The sequence below is a fragment of the Ciconia boyciana genome, chromosome 2 (assembly GCF_034638445.1).
Source record: "Ciconia boyciana chromosome 2, ASM3463844v1, whole genome shotgun sequence".
In the NCBI taxonomy this organism is placed as follows: Eukaryota; Metazoa; Chordata; class Aves; order Ciconiiformes; family Ciconiidae; genus Ciconia; species Ciconia boyciana.
The window spans coordinates 99,400,824-99,420,627 of NC_132935.1; the positions used below are offsets into that span (position 1 = coordinate 99,400,824).

Genomic DNA, 19,804 nt, shown 5'->3' on the forward strand with positions numbered 1-19,804 from the left:
TCAATCAAGCACAATTCTTCTTCCCTTCCCTTTACCCTCCTACTGAGGATGTACTGTTTCTGATTGCAGAAAACTTCTTGTATCCCTCCAGTCTCCTATGGCAATCCTTGCATTCCCAAGACAGTGCACTGTCCCCTTTAGGAAGCTCTGTCAGAAGCTCACTTTTGTGCCAAATTTTATGTGCACTGAATTGCAGGCTTATGGCGTAAGATAAAATGGTTCTGTCCTGAAGCTGTATTTCCTATGAAGCTCTTAGAAGCATTTGTACCCATTTCAGACAGATCACCGTTCTTTGAAAAACAGCGACTCCTCGTTATTTTATCAATTAAAAGGAGCTGCCCAACCTCAACATTTTGTAGGAATACATTGGAGATAGCAAAGAGTACTTGTCACTGGACATGAGTGAATACATTTTACTGTGTGTCATTTGACTTTAAACATAAATGTCTGAATTTTATTTTTTTTAGGATTTATTGTTTAAGAATCCTTTCTGTTTTTCAGTACTTGTCTGCTTTGAGAACAGACTTAGAAGAAAAATGAATGAAGAAATCTAAAATCCTGAGTCTGAAGTATACCCAGATGCTAGGGTATACTTCAACAGGTGAATGTTCAGTAATATTACAAACCTTAGTGGGACTACTTTTTTTTTCCTTTGTGGTGAGATTTAAAGAAATGCTTTACCTAAAGAGAAAATACATTCTTAAAATGGACATTTATTCCTGATTTTAAAGGTTTATTTGTTATCAAATAATGTGTAAGCCCATGCATTGGTAATTAGTGCAGTAGTTGAGAAGTTGGACAGATTGTCATAATTCTTCTTAGGTGCATTGCCATGCCATGATGATGGTTTTATGCTTCTGGAGGAGAAAAATGTTTGATTCACTTTCTCATTCACAAGGGTATAAAATTTACAGCAATTGCATTGCGTAGTTTAGAGATGTGTATGTGAGAAATTGTTAAAAAAATTGTTACCATTGTTAAGTTTGTTTATTTTATGGACTTCTGTTGGTTTTGTCTCTCTAATTGATTTGGGAACAGAAGGGATGGTGAGGATTGTTGCAGTTAGATACAGTGACTTATGTTAGGCCTGACCAACATAAACATTCAAAAAGTAAATACAAAAAAGTTCTTTAGACAATTCAGACTAGTCTGCTTTTTGGAAAAGTTCCTTCTAACTTGGCCAGTTAATGATTATTTACTAACATACAAAAATATTTTGTATTATTATTTTTCTGCTGCATGTGGCTTCCAAGTATTATCTTTACCTCCTGCAGTACCACTGTAAAAAGCTGCCATTTGTTTTGTGATCTTGTTTAACCTAAATTATTTTGTTTACCAAGGTCAGGAGAGAGAAGATGGAATGGGTAATACACTGCCATACCTGTTGCCTAAAAGAAGACTTCTGTGTCTGTAGATCTTGTTTAGATCCCATAGCATTCCCCAAGTGATAAGCTAGAACAGTACTCTGTACAGTACATAATTTTCAGTGATGAATACCTCCCATCTGGCATTGATAAATTTAAATTGTGCCTTCATAACCCTTTTAAGCTTTACATGTTAATTTGTCAAATTAACTTTTTATGCATAAAAAATACACCCTTGTTGCAAATGTTTCAAACAAGTATATTTTTGCCTTCCAAAATTAAATGTACTGCGAATTATTTCTAAGACTCTAGCCACATGTTTCGTAGTTCTCATCAAAATTTTCATTAAAGTCAGATTTCAAGCCATATTCTTCTTGATCAGTCTTCTGGAGGTACAGATTTTCAGCTGCTACACCTCCTGGTACCTCGGTACATAAATAATGATTTTGCAAGGGTGAATGCAGAACTTTTATTATCTTCAGGACAGCTTTCATGGTAGATGTGCAGTAGATGACTGGCTTTGAGTTTTCATTAGGCATTAATTGTATGGCTATAAGTTTCTGTGCTCAAAGCAGAGTTCACATTGCAAACATCTTTTCCATCCTGCTGTTCATGAGTTTGCATACAGCACAATCAGTAGCAAGTGTTTTCATGGTGATAACTGGCTGGAATTAATTTTATGGCCGTCAGTTATTGCACTTCTGTCGTGGTTATAAGAAAGGATAAAGAAAGAAATTTTCTTTTTACTGTAATTTTCTTTTTACTGTAATTTTCTTTTTACTGTAATTTTCTTTTTACTATAAAGAAAATTAACTCTGTCTCAGCTGAAACCAGGACAACTTCTTTGGACAGACACATGGAATGAGAAGTCCTACTGATCCTGAAAAACTGGGCTTGCACAAGCTTTGGAAAAGTTCCCTTGATAGTTGTGCTTCCTTTTGTGTAATTTTAGGGCTCTGAACTTTTTTTTGTTTGCAAAAACACTTGCAGTACAGTATTTTGCACACATCAAACCCAAAGGAGCAGGCTGCTTCATTATTAGTGAATTTTGCTCCCGTCAGTGCTCCAAATATTTGAAAACATTGGGCAAGACTGAATAGATAGCAGATCAAAAGATTGTAGGGTTTTTGGCAGTTTATATTATTTGCAAAGTGTGAATGTGCAGTATAATTTCTGTCACTTAAGTTGATTTAATTTTGCCCTTCTTTTGTGGTGGTCTTTGCTTGATGCAGAGAGACAATTACATTTTTATAAAGAGATTTGTTGCGTACCTTCTTCTTATAGTTTTGTTTTCTTTTGAATAGGCATATAAAAGATTTTTTCTTTGTTGGCTTTTGTGACCTGTGATTAAAGATGGAATGTTTGTGTTGGATCCTCTGCATTTTATAGCACCTTTTACTAATGTTTTCTAGAAAATGTTAAACATTATGTCAATCCTGCATAACTTTTCTCTACCTTCATGTAGTGATGGTTACTGGGCATAATCTGCAAATCCTGTCAATCTGTTAGTACTAGGCATTCTTTGTCCAGACTTACTGTACCAATAATAGAAACAGATGGTTTAGGACTGCCTTAATCATTGTTTTGTACTCTCCCTCACCTCAAAACTGCATTATTTATCAAATTCATTCATTCATTGTGGCTAGTGACAGGAGAACAGGGCTTAGGTGTTTGTCATTACCACACTAAAATCCATTCTCTGCTATTGAGCAAGGTGCTGTGCCTCCTGATAAATTCTGTCTGTCTTCACTATGAATTATTTTTCTGAGATCTTTAATAATTCCTTTTCACTTACATCCAAAACCAATTTGTTTAAAAATTGCTCAAAAAAATAGTGTTAACTGCATTTATCGATGACACCTCTGTGAGGGAGATTTTACATTCCTGTGTCAAAGGGATGTGTTGAATATGCCTGAAGTGGTACAAGTTGTAACTTATAACTGCCACAATTGCATTCATGCTGTGTGGAACCACAGCCTGAAAGGTAAAGAATGCATGTGGGGTTACAGGCTTTTTTTACTACTTTGTTTTTGTGGACTTGTGGCATATTGTACGCCACATATATTATATTCACTTAGTGAATAAAGTTTGTCCAGTTTTTGAATACTGTAATTTTTTTTTCTTCTAATGCTTATGGGGAAATTGATGGCCACATTAAAGGAAGGTCTGGATTTTGTTGTGTGGCTGTTTACCAAAAACAGGTTTGCAGGAACCCTTTTTCTTTCTAGGAAAGATTAAAGATGGTGGAGTCGATGGTGGAGGTGGCCTTTGATGGTGGAGTTGTTTGTACCTTCTCTTAAACTTCAGCTTCTCTTAAATTTCTTTGCAGCTTCTCAGATTTCTTTGTAGCTTGTAGTTGTTTGTAGCTTCTCTTAAATTTCTTCTCTCAAATTTCAGCTTTAAACTTTGTTTCCTAAACTTTTGGTTGTATGATAAAAATAAACAAACTGTGCTGATACATGTATCTTTTAGTGATACAACGACATTGCATACTAAAAGTTAAAAATAATGAAATTTAAAAACTGTCCCCTTTTTTTGGATAGCAACAGGATGAAAGCAAAAATGTAAAAACTGGGTCCTGTGCAAAACCTTACATCTGAAGGCATAAGCTTTTAGAGGGAGCAAAGAATTTATTCCACATTTCAGATTCCAGTTTGGAATGGTTCCAATGCTAAATGGCCTGTATCAGTCTCTTAGCAAAGGACAAAACACTTGGTTGCTTTTAATGATTTAATTTCTACCATTTTCTTCTGCTTTTAATGCCATCTGCCTAATTTTTACCATTCTTTTGAATGATAGCACCTGAAAGGTGACCCCCAGTGTTCTTCATCAAGATAAATATTTGGGGGTTTTTTGAAACATCCAAAGAGAAATGCTTTCACTGTACTCTGAAACTGCTGAGTATATTAGGGTAGTTTTAGTTGTATTTATTAGCTTGATTACCAGTTAATGTTTGCAATTTCTGTTATGAAATTTTGCTTTGATCCATTGCATCTTCTGGAATTAAGTTGATGTAGAAGTTTTGCTGGAAGACACAGAAAGACTTCAGCTACTTTTGTAGCTGCATTTTTGAGTATAGATGCAAAAAAATCTCAATTGCAACATTATTTAAATTCCTTAGTTCTTTGCTCTTCTCTTTTACTAGATAAGATTTCACATTTGACGGTGAAGAATCCTTGACCTGTCTTCAGTGTTTCTTCAGATAAATAGAAAACCTTGCCTGCTGCTTAATTCCAATAATATTTTAGTAGTAGTTTTAGTTTTTATTGGTTTTTTGTTACTTAAAGGCTTTTCATTACTTCAGTCTCAAAGGTATTTCAAAGTAGTTGTTGGCCTGAGTGATCTGAAAAGGGTGCTCAAGCAATCTGGGGGAGGGAAAACATTTTTGTGTCATTGTCAAAAGTGCTACTCCTAAGTACACAAAAAAAGTACTTAAACTATTTCTGTGCACCGTGCAAGAGATATAAATTTTGAGTTGTCAGGTTTTTGGCTTTTACTTCTGATGACATCCAGAGGAAAGTCCCTCTCGCAGCTTTTTAGCTTACTAAAGTTTGAATCAGGCTATGGAAGGAAATTTTTTTGTATAATTTTGAAAACTTAACTGTACCAGACATGACAGGTGTAATGCAGTATTTCTCAGGTTTTGGTTTGGATCTTGTTAGGTTCCAGAACTATTTTTAAATTAAATTGCAGATAAGCAGCTATACCTTCTTTAAATGTTAATTTTTGTTTGTAAATAGTATTTACAACTCAACATCTATAAACACATTTTGTTGTAAAATCTTTCAAATTTAGTACTCAATTTTTAACATCCATATGCTGTCTTGAGATTGTCTTTTGTTTATGCATGGGTCTAGTAGTTTGAATTTGTTGGCTGTTACTTTCAGAGCTAGTGTTATAAAATAATTCCTGACATTCATTTATGACTTTGTTACTTTCTTATCTGCCTACTCCTTCCTTGAAGATAAAATATGGAACTGTCAATTCTGGCTGCAGGCATCATTGTAAAGAACTTGGTGTTTCTGTGGTCTCTAGGTATTTAACTGAATTCCCTGGTGTTTTGTTACATTCGGAAAACTGATCTTAGTGTTACAGTCCTTTGCAAGATACAGTAGAACCTGAGAACTTTGTCTTACTTTTGTTGAGCAAACTAAATTCCCATTGATTTCAGTAACTTAAAGCAGGATGGTTTTGACTCCTCCTCGTCCCATATTCCCCTTTCTGGATTTATTTTTGTTTATCACTGATATCCAGTAGAATCTTCTTCCTAGTGTCCATCTCTTCTGCCCAGTGACTAAAGCAGGGTTAATCAACAGTGCAATGAAAAGCCTAAGGGGAATGGGAAGGTAATGGGGAATTTGTATTTGCCTTCTAACTGTTCATGTAAGTTCTGGTTGTGTCAGTTACTCTGTGGGACTAGTTATATATCGTAGACAGTTTGTTTCACTTGTGGTTTCCGAAATTGTATTTTCTCACCACAAATCCTGAAGCTCAACTTTTCTGTAAATGAAGTTGAGACCACTGACAACGTGATCGTCAGAACATTCTAAGTAACTTAAAAATAATAATTCAAAAGACACATCCTGTCTCAGCAGAGCTTCAAGGCACTACAATTTTAGTGAAGTTTTAATTTGCTTCAGAATTCATTGTACTTCTTACAAATAAAAATTTCTATAAAGGGTATACTTCAGACTAAAATGGGGTATTGTATTTTTTCAATGTCTATATATATCCTTTTCCTCTATACCTGTGGCTCAGGTCTTTTTTGGTGAGATGTTTCAGAGAAGTTCTCAGTGGCACCTCTTGTGTTAACAGTGCTTTGATTTAATTTCTTTAGGTTATTTTGAACCATGAGACATTATCAGCTGTGCCTTTTTAGGCATGGTGCATAGAGGGGCTTATAGTCAGATTTACCTATGTCCATCATGCTCAGAAGGGGCCGAGAATCTGATTAGTGTGTCTCCTATGCCGGCATTAAAATATACCTGAATATCGTCTTTGCCCTGACCTAAGTATTATCTTGAAGAAGTAGGCAACCAGGCTTATGCAAATGGGGTTTTGCTGACAATTGTTGCCTGTTACTTGCTGCTAGCCTGTTGGTCATTTTCAACTGAATTTGAGGGGTGTAGAATTTCACAGAGTAATTAAGCTCCCTATCTGTTTTATGAAAACAAGCAACTGGAAAGGAAGAGATGAAAATTACTGCCTATATGTGCGGCCAAATGATTTTCATGGGCATAACTCCAGTGTAGATGGAGCCTGTACAGCCTCTTGCCTCTCAGGAGAGAAGCTGGGCTTCATAAGTTGCACTGCACACACAAAACAAGATTACGTTTAAAGTGCCTCCATGCCTTTATAGTCTGATTATTTTAGCCTTTAGCCTGTTATTTTAGCCTTTTTTTCTTGCTCAGGGGTAATGAACTTCATCTTTCACTGAGAGGAGGTATTTATATTATATTATAATACAACTATTAATTAAGTCCTTTCTTCTGAAAGCTTACTGTTAACTGTAAAAAATCAAAGAACATTCTTATTTGTGTAACTAGCCAGATTTGTTGGCACTAACTGAAAATTTAGTAACTAAAGTAAAAGAGCATCTAGTCAGGTGCCAAATAGTGAGTTGTATTGATTAGTGGTCAGACTCAGCATGGGAGTTCCTTTAATCCTGGATAAATGCTGAGCAGCCCACACTGGGCTTCAAGAGCCTTCATGGGTAGGGAGGCTAGGGGCAAGGTAGGTGTGTGTTTTCTTTCTAACAATAATAGAAAGGATTATCTCCTCTGTCTGTGAAGTGCATTAATTTTTTTTTTTTGGACGAAAAGTCTGTGAAGTCTAGGAGCAGTTCTCTGTGGAAAGCTTTCAATTGCCTTAAACTAGTTACACAAATGGGGTAGAGGGGAAGGCTAGCCTTTTCCTGCGGAAAACATGTATAGGGTAATACACTTTTGAGCTGAAGCAGTTGACGGAACTCTTCTGCTGAGATGACACGTTGTACTGCAGTTTTGTCTTCTAGTAATGATGTTGTAGTAAGCTATCCATCAAAGGCTGGGCTCTGCTGCTGTAGCTTCTGTATAAAACTAATGTGAAAAATGATCTCAAAGAATGAACAATTTAGAGTAAGAGAAAAACAAATACAAAAAAGTAATATATAACATCAAAGCTGGTAATTTAATATGGCAAGATCTGAAATAATAAGAGGCAGCAGTCCTAACTACTCATCCAGGCCTACTTCCAATGCAAGGTTTTCCCCCTGCTTGCCTTTTAACCTTGTTTTGAAGACGACTGTTTTCCAGAACTGTTTTCAGTTTAATCTTTTTCGTTTTAATTACTCAGGCTAACTGCTTTTTCTTTTATAGAGTGTCTGTGTTCCAAATATGTAGTTTCTTTCTTAATGTAAGTTCAATGTATTTACTTCTGCAGATTATTTTTTGTCTCTAGATTCATAGAGATGATGTAGGAGGTATCTTCTTCCTGACAGTTCATCAATAAATACAAAATTATTTATTTACTTACAAAGGGGGCGAGAAATGTAATACTCTGTAATACTTTTTTTTTTCTGTACCTCTGTCTAGAACTCTGTAATTACACATCTAGAAAATGTACTGATTTAATCTTAAGTCATCTGTTTTTCCAGTGTCTTTACAAGTCATAATCTCCTTTCCACTTTAAGTTTAGTGTCTGGTTCTTACCAAAGCTGATGATGAACAAGATTTAGGATTAAAATTTAAAAACGTCAAGTTTTTATTTGGATAATTTGATTTAAAAAAAGAAATCCTCCATGTTGCTGATGCAGAGCATATTTTCAATAAGCATGTTTTTTAGTGTATATTTCTAAATTTATGTTTTATTAAGAGCGTTGAGAAACCACAAGATGCGATTGATTCATTTATGTTGTCTAAAATATAAAGAATCATCAGTCTTTGGATCTGAATTGGTATGAGGATACTAGGAAATGCAGATCCTTAGATTCCAAATCTGTATTTTTACTGTATGCTAATTGTAGATATTTTAAATTTTGCAGAGGTATGTGTTCTAAAAAAAAAGTTTTGTCAAATATTCATTTCTAGCTTTCTTAATGAATGGCAATTATATATATGGATATAGTGACAGCATATTAACGCATCAACTGTAAAAATATTGATGGATTTTGAAAGGGAAAATTCTGGGGTTTTAGACAAAAGCAATGAATACCAACTGTCAGTTGGTTACTGTATTACCATCTTGTTTGCTAATCCGTTTGAACACAATAACAGTAATTGTTTTGTCTTCCTTTTTGGAGACAAGTGGCATAAGACCTCCTGATTTTAGGAGCAACTAGCGTCCTCTTTTTCCTCTTACTTTCACAAGATGTTTCCTCAGTATAGTTTTGCTTCAGTCTGTGGAAAACAAGCATTTCCTGTGATTGTTGTTTTGTCAAATAGTATGCCGTTAGTAAAACATAAGGAGTGCAACTCATGAGAGTGTTATAAATTTTGTAATTCTATTTAGAGTACACAGGGTAGGAAAAATTTGTTAGGGTATGAACCTGCAAATCATAGGTGTTGTGAAGTAGCTTTTTTCTCTGGTAAAAAAGAGAGAAACTAGCTTGGGAAAGGGATAGAGGAGCAGGAAGCAAAATAGATACTCACAGGAAGTTACAACTAATAGGCTTCTGCACTGTAAATCACAGTACAGCTTATTTCCTGGTAAAGCACCCATTCTTTCAAAAACCTGTATTTGACATTTGATGACAAAAGTGGGATGCTCACTGAAAATGTGGAGGTAAATGTATTCTCTCGCTTCTTTTAGAATACTTTGTCCTGCTTAGAAAATAAATTGTTTCAAGCTCAAAACAGTTTTGTCTGTTTTTGATGCAAGAATAAATGCTGAATTGCATCATGTCTTAGGGAGGAGAAGGAGAAGTTATGGTATAGCATATGTATTATGAAACAGTGTATATGGTAGGTGACTCAGTAATGACTGAAGCATGTTTCAGTGTATGGATAGTGAATAGAATCATTTATCTGGACAACTATTAGTTCAGGTTTTTTATTTATTTTTCTTATAATCACTTTTGCTTTCAAAATTCAAAATTTAACTAGGCAGTCTGCAAAGCACAGACTGAAAAGATGTTTGTTGTAAGTGAGTGTTTTGTAAGGAAAAGGCCAGCTTACTTTGATTCTTCTGTAGTCTCTAAATTCATGATAAATCAGTACTTTGTGGCAATGGCAGATGGAGCATTTTGCAATTTCTTGAAAACAAGAGAAAATATTTCTCTTAGTTTTATACCCTTTGCATTCACAATTGAATCCCTACTAAATATGGAAGGTGGCCTGGTGTGAAGGAAAAAAGTTACTATTGCTGTTGACTTCATTTCTTAGCTTTCTGGTGTGTGAGTATTGTGGGTTATCTGTCACTCTCTGTACTTTAAAATCCTCTCCTCTGAGGAATGTCACTACACACCTTTGTTGCCTTTAAAGTGTGTTGTAACTGAGTGAGTGATATAGTGAAATTTTTCTCCTTTGCTGTTGTCAAAAGAATTTTGAATAGCACTGATGAAAATGGAACATTAATTGTTATTCACTATGCTAAAAATTGGCAAAGCTCTGCTAAGCAATGGATGTTTTAGTACCTAAAGCCTTAAGAAGCCTTGGTTATTTTTGCAACAGTGTATCTAGAAATGATGTGACTAGATATAAATGTGCAATATTTGTATAATTGTACATGTTAATAAATAGGTGGTAGCCTAATTTCTAAACAGATTGTTAGTGTTTGCGTTAGATAAACACACTTAGTAATATTACCCTTATAAACAATGATACTCAAATTCTTTGTTTTTCATCTTTTAATGAGCCTTAAATTATGTAAAATATCTCCTGTAGTTCTAGATGTAGCATTTCTAATAATGCTTTTTTTAATTCTGCTTTTCTCCAACAGGAAGGAACTTGAGACCTTCAAAGGTAAATTCTATTTTTAATTTTCTACTTGAATGTTCGCAAGAGTTACAGTAATTCTTGTATTAAGTGAAACTAGTAAGGAACTGTTCCAGTTCTACTTTTTATGTTAGTTTTATGTCGACCCAGCAGGCTGTTTATTTTTCAGTTTACCTGTTCTTGCTACTGGATTCTTTAGGAGAGTCATAAGTGTAGGAAGAACACAGATGGTTCTGTGGTCTTAGCTATGTTTCAGAGATTCTGTATCTAATTCAAGCCTTTCCCTTGGTGTTCAATTTTGGAAGTTAAGGGCTTTGTCTTCAACTAGTTGATGTCTTTTCTAGCATGAATGTGGTTTTGACATGTGTCGCAGGCTGTTACTTGTTAGACTTTTGTCTAGCTATTTCTAGGAAATTTTCACAGTATTATGTTACGTCAGACAAATGCAATTTTTGTAGCTCAGCTTGTTGGATATACATGATCATATACACAAATATCTGTCCTAAATAATCGGCAATGGCTAGAAACTCTGTCATGTGTTATTGCTTTGTCTGTGGTGCGTAGGTGGAACACATTACCTTTGTCAGTAAATCTTAAATTCAGGCTTGCTCTGCCTGCTAATGTTCATGTTTGATCAGCTTGACAATTACTATTATCTTTTGCTTTGAATAAGGTGTGACTGTGGCTTTGTGACTAGTCTTTATTTATGAGAATGAAGTCAAGTACATTGACTTATGTCAATTAATTGTCTCTTGAAATTGAAAGAAGGGATGGAAATTACTATCAACTGCATTCCTCTTTGCCTTTTCAGTTCATTACTATCTGATCTTTACATAATGCTAAAAAAGGAAAATGATAAAGCTAACATTAACAGACAAGCAATACGGATAATGTAAAATGTCACTTTCTCTGTAGCTTACCATAACAACCCTTTTTTTGATTGATTTGACAGCTTTCAACACAGACTAGCTCAATACAAAACCAAAGATAATGCTAAACTCATTCTATTCCAAAGCAAGGCAGCTACTTCGTAGTACCTGATGCCTGTGAGAATGGTGAATCCTGGGGTTTTTGTTTGTATTGATTAGGCATTTTAAGTGAGTTTCTGGAAGCCAGGAGGATGGTTTCCAAAGTTATTTCTCTCTTGGCTTCTTGTTTTTCCAATAGAGATTGTAACTTTATTTGACAGTAAGTATTTTACAAAGACAATTATTTTCATGGAAGAGGAAGGCATTAGCTGTGTGTTGCCCTTGAAATTTATACCAAACTAAGTAACTGGTTTTGTAGTGGATACAGAGGCATACAGATTTCCAATACTAGTTATGAAAGGCTTGTCTTGGTAGCCAAGAGAAGGTTTTTAGTTTGCTATAAAGAGGGAAAATTGCAAACAGATGCCAAGAAAAAAGCCAAAGTCTTTGCATGTTTATTCACTGAAAAGTTCAACTGCAGTCTATGGCTAATGCAGCCGATATCAATGGGAAAGGAGTAGAATCTTGTGCTGTAACAAGGAAGGACCAGGTTAGAGGATAGTATAGGTCTGTTGGACATTTTTGAACCAACTGATCAAATTTATTCTACCATACTCAAAAGAATTGGCAGAAGCTATGGAAGGCTGGAAAAGCACAAATAGAGCAACAGATCTTTAAAAATAGGTATTAAACATCAGTCAGCCTAATTTCTGGGGTTTTTCATACAATGAACTGATGGACAAGCTTGTACCTGGCAGAAGAGAGAAGAGTAATAGCTAACAAACTCTCAAGAATAGTCATATCAAGGAAGTCTAAATTCTTTCTATAAGATGACAACAACATGCTTTAAAACAAACAGTAAGTACTGTATTTTAACTTTGGCAACAACTTTCACTGTCTTGCCTGACATTTTCCCAGGAAACTGAGATTAAACTACTAAAAAGCAGGTGCATGGCTGATTGGAAATACATACTTGGAGGAAATGTTTTTATGATTTCTTGCTTACTAAGTTGTGTTCTTTCTCAGATCTGATGCTACTTGGAATTTTGTTGTTAACCTGGATGGTGAAATAGAGGTGTTCATTAGATTGGCTTCAGTCAGTCTTTTTCTGGCCTTTTGGACCTTCAGCCAATTTCTGAGTATCTAGCATATATTTCATCAGCTGATTAGAAACAGGGAGAGTAAGAGCTTCCTGGTCATGAAGGATTCATGATTATGTAGTGACAGATGTTTCAGTTTTACAGCAGCTTTGCCCAATCTAACCGGTGGCTCCTTCTTGCATTTTTCTGTTTTAAGCTACTTCTAAGGCTCACTAGATTTGTGCAGAAAATGATGTCGTTTGGTTTGGTTTAGTTTCGGTTGATGAAGCATGCTGAAATAACTCAGTAGATGGCCATAGAAATCCTGGCACAGAAGGAGAAGGCAGCAGCAAGAGCAGGAAGCATGTTTAAGTTATCAATGTAACATAGTCATCTAAAAAGCAAATACTTCTAGTGGTACATTACCTAACAGATCTTAAGGTTGAGGTGAGGAAGTATTAGTACCATTATGTAAAGCTTTTATGATAAGATCTTATTTTTATTATAACTCTGGTTTGCTGTATTCAAGAAAGGTTGGTTCCAGCTGAGATATGTTAAGTAAGTAGATGATTCTTTACATTTTATAATGCAAGTATAGACTACAAGCTCAACTACTTCATCCTTGCATAACCATCCAGAGTGTAATGTGTTCATAAACATTCAGTTCATAAAATACCCAGCGCAGGGGCTAGGAAAAAATAACTGTTTGAAGTACCTTTATATATACTTGCATCTTTCAATGCATGTGCAGTTGAAACCATTGTACGTTAAGTTGTATTTTAATGGAAAAGAACGGAAATGCCAGTTTTCATAATAGTAACTTGTTATTTGCGAATTTTGAATACCCATGTGCTAAAAAGTATTGGCTTCCAGATTAAGGATGGTAAATGTCTTGCATAAAAATATATTTCATAAATATGTAAGTTCATTCTATCTGAATCTGCAGAAATTGAAGTACCACAAAAACATTCTTTAAATGTTTGCTAGAGGGGGTAAAAAAGAGGGTTGTATGCACATTTTTCAGTGTCCAACCATAACTCTCACTTTCACCAGTGCCGAGTTTTCGTGCCTTGCTCGGGATAAAAGGAAAGTTTTACTGGAATTAAGACACTGAATGGTATAGTCTGAGGGTCAAAATAGCACAGCACTGGAAACTTGAATTCAGTGATGCATCCCATCAATTTCACAATGAATACAGAAAAAATACTACTTGTATATTGGCACTGACCATGAGAATGCGGGTGTGGCTCACAAGGCAGGTGGGCAGCTTCACAGGTCTCTCAGATCTGTTTTAAAACTTTACTTCCCTGGAGTTTTGTGTTTCTATAAATATAAATAGAAATAGATATAGATACACAGGTGTAGTCTGGATGGGACCGCTGTAAATTTGTGAAATCTTCAAATGTACATAACCTTATAAACATTTTAAGTGCCCTTGTATACCTATTATTTACTAAAGACTTGTTTTAATATTGAAACAAAATCAACCTTCACATAACCAAGAAACAGAATTGTTTCTGGTTTCATTTAGATCTTCCTGTTGTGTGCACCAGGGTACAAAGTGGTAATTCATTGACCTATTAAGTATATTCTTTGAGGATATCAGGGGTCATCAAGAAGGGGCTTAAACAAGGCTCAGTGTATATACCTGTTTGCAGCATTGAAAGGTGTTGAGAATCCACTAACATTCTTGCTCATTGATGTTACTACCTTTAAGTAGCATGAAATAAGTACTATTTTAGGAAATGATTAATTAGTTTTGTATTTATCAATGGAGATACTGTTTTAGAATTTGTTCCTGCCTTTTTCACGTTTGTACTACAGATTGTACTCTCTTTCATCATGAAAAGTAGATTTTATTTTTCTTCCTTTTGTTTTAAGACTGTTTTCAGGGCCAGACATTCTCCTTTGTTTGCAGAACAAACCTCCCCAGTCTCTTTTCTTCTAACCTCAAGGGTTTTCTATTACAATGTAAGCATAAAATTTTATTTAATAATCTGTGATGCTGAGAAAGTGAAGGTTAGAAGCTTTCCTGCTTCTTTATATTAAGCATCCCTCTCAGAAGAAGGCAGAGAGTGAGTGTGTGGTGTCCCTGTTGATACTGCGACAGCACTGGCATTTATGTATCTGAGGTGTGAGTGTACACTAGGACAAAACATCTCAAGGGTTGTCCAGTTTATTTTTTTAGTAATTTATCTTTCAGAGAGCAAAGCTCTCAAAAATGATAGATTTATGGATGAAAACATTAGGTATGTGATATGAAGTATGTTTCTTCCTAGTGGGCATCAATTCCAATGTTTGGAGAACCGCTTTGCAGGAGCTGGCTTGTGCTCTGTGCTGTCCTGCCCTGGCTGAGGCTTATAAAGCTGCTAAAAAAAAATGTTCTGTTGTGGATCTTGGCAATTTCTTGTAATAGTAGAATTTATTTTAGTCGATATTTGTGTAAGTGTGTATTTGTTTTTAGTATTTGATGGATTGTACTCTTCCATGGTTTAGAAAGGGCGTGTATCATTTTCATTTTGACAGCTGAGAAACAAGAAATTAGATAGCAAATATGTGGTTATTTTCCCTTGATACTTGAAACCTAGTGCATTCATGACTGCACTGAGATTTGAAATCATTCCACCATTCTTCTAGGCACATGGTACTTTTTTTTTTTTTTAAGTTAATATTTCTTCTGTTCCAGCACAGCCAGGACTGTGTAGTAAATATTTACAGAATACTGTTAATCTCTTTAGAAGATGGAAGAGTGAAGCAGAGCAGTGAGGTAGATAATGGAAAAAAAATTAAGGTTATAAAAGTAGTAGAATTGCACAGTGGTAATAACATATGCTGCTGAGTTTACTTCAGACTTTGTCCAAATGGGAACCGTATACATGACAGATTTAAAAATTGCTTCTAAAAGTCCCTTTTTATTGGGGGGGGGGAAGTTTAGGATGAAATGTTTTGAGTTTGTTTCTGGAAAGAATATTAAAGCAATAGAGGCCATTTAGAAATCACCAACACAGCACTTTTGGACAATGAAAGGTGGCAGAAACTTTGTAAGGGCAGATACGCACGTGGCTTTGGCTACTGAGTCATGCATATTTCTAAGCTTTAACAGGATTAGTTTCATTCAAGCTCAGGGAAACGAGTCATATGACCATTTTCAGCACTTCTGTTTACAATACAACAAAATATGTTTTCAGCCCTTTGCATCGGAGATCTCTCCCAAACAAGTCCTGATAAGTTTTAAAAGCTTTATCGAAATACTCTTTCTGAGAAGGAGGCTGGTGAAGTAAAGAGGTGTGTTTTCTTGCTTTTCTCTTCTAGGTTAAGTCATTGGGTCACATTTGATGTGCAGATCTTTTGCCATCTATCTTCATGCATCTAAGGTGCTGTTGAAGTTGCAGTTTTCCAGTCCTTTTATCAGTAGCTTAAATATGTTTGTATCTAAACTTTAATTTCCTGGCTTTCACTGTTCCCTTCTCTAAGAGTACACAATATTTGGAACAGTCTGTTGACTCCATCCCCTTGTTCTCCTTTTTTTTGAAATCTACTCGCCTCAACAAATAGTATGTCAAACTGATTTATTTTTTTTTTTCCCCTTCCAGTCTAGGGATCCTCTTTATTGTGCTGTATTCTCGTGGCTGTCAAAATAAACAACTTTTTCCTAATCTTCATATTGTCTTCCAGATGCATGGGTAATATGCAAGGGAGATCATTACAGCTCGTGGTTGACAAAGCTCATACATTCAATGATGTAGCTGTTCTAGAAGTTGTGCTGTAATTTTTAGCACACAATCCTGTATGTTTCTTCTGAGCAAGAGTAGATGACATTGTGGTAGAAAATCATACCAGGCACATGGAGTTCATTTAACATTTCCAAATATGCTACCCCAGAGCCTGTCACATTAGGAACATTCAAGGTGTTTCATTACTGTGAAGAATTCCGTAACCAAGTTGGTTAACAATGAGAGTTCTAATTTAATGCTGTATTTTGTGATTCTGCATTTCAGTGACTTATTTGAATAGGGGAGGGAGGGTGTCTTTGGTTGTTTGGGTGCCTCTTCCAAAACATGCTGTGGGAGATAGGCAATGCTTCTGCTGTGAGTGTTTCCTGATTGTTTTAGAATTTATTTAGGTGACCATGGTCAAAAACTTCAATATTTAAACCTTGTAGCACAGATGTAAAAGAAGACAACTCTTATTTTGGCATGCCAGAAAACAGTTGGGAAACAACTGCTTAATTCTATTGTAATAAAGCTAAGATGTAGTTAAAATGTCAAGGATATTCCAGTTTCAGGGATTTTCCTCATCATTTTGCTATGAGCTGAAAATATTCTGATAGATTTCTAGTTATTAATGTGTGTTACCAGCTTCTTTCCCGTGCAGGCTATGCGAGGAGAACCTTGCAACTTTGGATGTCCTGTATTGTCTATGGCAAGAATTGACCAAGGCTCCCATATGTGATAACCATTCTCTTGAAAATGGAAAGATTTGAGATTTGGGCACTTCTAGTCCAACCTTGAGTGAAAGGCAATTAAATTTAAATACTTAAGTCTTCAATTATAGTGTAATAGGATAAGACAGATGGAGAAGAAAAACAAATGATAAAGTGTCCTTATAGCTACCTTGATTTTGATTTTACTTTTTGTGTTTTCAAGTTTGCAGACTCCCACATTCTTTTAGTTCTCAGGACATGTTTTAAAAGTTTCTAGATCTGCATCCAGCTACCTGCAACTTCTGTCCTCTTTTTTGCCTTCCTTGAAATAGGTATGGACTTCAAGTCAAGCCTTTTAAAAAAATCAAATAATAATAATAATTTTTAAAAATCCTTTTAAATAGAGAAATTTAAGGAAGGTTCACTCTTGGTCTTTCACGGATTTCAATCCTGCCCAGTAGATAATTGAATCTTTATACAGTAGGGCAGATATCACCAGCACTGAGATGTAAAAGCTTTCAAATGTACATTTCTGAAGCCCACAGGTGGGTGGTGCTGAGGTGCACACATCTGATTCTATTTGGCTGAGTTATCAGACTTAATTACATACTTTCAGAACTTGTTCTATATATGAATACATACCAAAGAACAGTGGAAGTTTTCAATTTTCTGTCTTGACAGAGACTGCATGTGATAGTGCACAAAAGCGATTGCTTGCCTCTTGCTGACCCCCTAACGTGACTTTTTTTTTTTTCTATTGGCAACACTATTCTATTGGTCATTACGTGTAATTGAAAATTTATCAGCAACCTTTGACAAGACAACAAAACATTTGCTGGAATAAGCATTATGTCTGGGGTGAAGCAAACTACAATGGGTAGTATCTTGTGTATGCATTTATTTTGCAGATGACTGGAAATAAATTTGTTACCTAATAGGTTAATGTCTACAAGTGTCAAATCTTCAGGACAGACAGTATTTTCTATACAAGAAATAGAATTTACATTTCAGTGGAAGGGGGGGAAAAGGTTTTTTTTTTGTGTATTTAAACTGTAGAAACAAAATTATCTACAATTTTATCATGAATCGCTACATCAGAACACTATTTCCCATTATGCTTTGCCAAAAGGTGGGCTGCACTGTCAACTGGATTAGTAATCTGATATGATGGGAAGTTATTTCCCCTCTGCCCGTTTTTGATTAGTTTTCAACTGGTGAAGGAAAAACAGTGCTTCTTTGATAGTGGCAATACGGGCTTGGGTGGATCTTAGTCACTCATAAAATGGCATCCATTTCTAAGGTGATTATATATATTGGAAATGGGTCTTTTTCAAGCTGTAAATAGGGAGTAGAGTTTCTAAAGGAAATCTAAAGTTTAGAAAGGGATGCTGTAGAGATACCAGATTATTTATGGACAAACTAGATAATCAGATTCCCTTGGGACAAATATTGTATGCCCTTGCAACTCAGCTGATCAAAGACAGTTTTTGGTTTCGTCACTTCTTCCACCCCAAACCACTTCTGGTTTAATGATTTAAATGCTTTTTTTACTTTTTGTTTGTTGTGTGTTTTGGCTGTAATGTAACTTTGTGTGTTACGAATTTGATAGGGCTGTTTGTTTGTAATCTTTTTGCTCAGCTAGATTTCAGGATTTTATGTGATGGCTGTCACCTGAAAGTAGTATTCAGACAATTAGTTAATATAACCCACAGAATGCTAATGTTACAGATACTTCTGAAACCTTGTGTTTGTCAGGTTTTTTTAATGCTAATTCTGGCTGGGCGGGAGTGGAGGGTAGGAACACTTTTTTCTTTTTTTAAAATTCTGCTTCAGCTACATGTATTTTTAGAGCCTCTTGTGTTTTTTTAATGTGGCACCCTTATGCTCTTTCATCCTGTCTTATGTTGCTTTGTATTTTGCGGGAGCTGGTTTATTCTCCTGACAAATTTTAATATTGATGCATTTATGTGGCTCTCTTTTTCCTTGAGTCCTCCTCTCTTTGCATGCTGGTGTTGCACTAAGTCAAGAGCCCTTTCGGAGGTCAGATGTATCACAAGAAATTTGACATCACTGCAGCTAAAAATAAGATGGCTCTTGGATGTGCAGGTACAGCTCCCGTTGGCTGCAGTAGCAGTTGGCCCTATGCTGGAGTCAGCCTTGCAGACTCCTGGGTTTGTAAGGAGTGGAGGAGGCCAGTGTAACAATAGAGATTTTCTGTGGCTATGGCCAGGGTGAATAGCTAACTGTGTAGATAATAGGAAAAAATTTCATGGGAACGTAAGTCCTGTCATACTCAGTTTATGTAGAAAAGAAAACATTTGAAGGTGTAGTATTTTAATTGTCTATAACGCTTAAATGACTGATGTGGAAAAAATAGAAGCCTATTTTTGTCTGCAGCTCTAACTTGAATTCATCCTTTAATTACCGAAGTCCAGACCGAAGGCAGGATTATCTCGTGATTATTATTATTCTTTTAATCTTTCCCATAGATATTTTTGGTGTTATTTTCACCAGTGAAATAAAACCGAGTTTCGTAGGCCCATACGTTCATGGTAATTTTTCCTCTGATGATAATGATGGGAGACGTATTTGTTACACAATTCCCTTTTGTCTGTAGTCTGTATTTTGGTAATTGTCGTCAAGAAGCTTTTCAAAATGTGATCCTTTTAAGTAAAAGAAAGGAATTGTTGTGGCTATCATGGTTTCCGGCAGCACTGCACACCCTCCTAAACTGAAGAGGCAACGCGTGCCAGCGTTCCCAATTCTGAGCAACGCCTTACAGTTTTTGAAACATAAATGCACCGTTGTGTAACTGCAGCATCACCGTAACCAAAGATTCTTGGTCATATGCTGTTTCTGTAATTTTTTTTAACTGCATAACCATTTTTTGAATTTTTGATGAAAATGTAGCCTGGGTATGTAATACAAAAAATTCAGTTTTCAGTAGAGAAGACGGCTCCTAATTTATTTAAAAATCCCATCCAAGATTTTAATATTTTATGTGTGAAGTAAGAATAGTATGTAATCTGGTTTGTGGGGTATCTGAGCTAAGCCATGT

General features: G+C 35.5%; 1 protein-coding gene across 3 annotated transcripts in view; it reads left to right on the top strand.

Annotated features, from left to right (window-relative positions):
• DTNBP1 (dystrobrevin binding protein 1) overlaps positions 1–19,804 on the top strand; it is a 72,697-nt gene that overhangs the window by 22,687 nt on the left and 30,206 nt on the right. For all 3 annotated transcript variants that reach the window (XM_072853334.1, XM_072853335.1, XM_072853333.1), the window contains exon 7: positions 10,281–10,303. In XM_072853334.1, the coding sequence (XP_072709435.1) occupies positions 10,281–10,303 (23 nt within the window). The remainder of the gene's footprint in view (positions 1–10,280; positions 10,304–19,804) is intronic.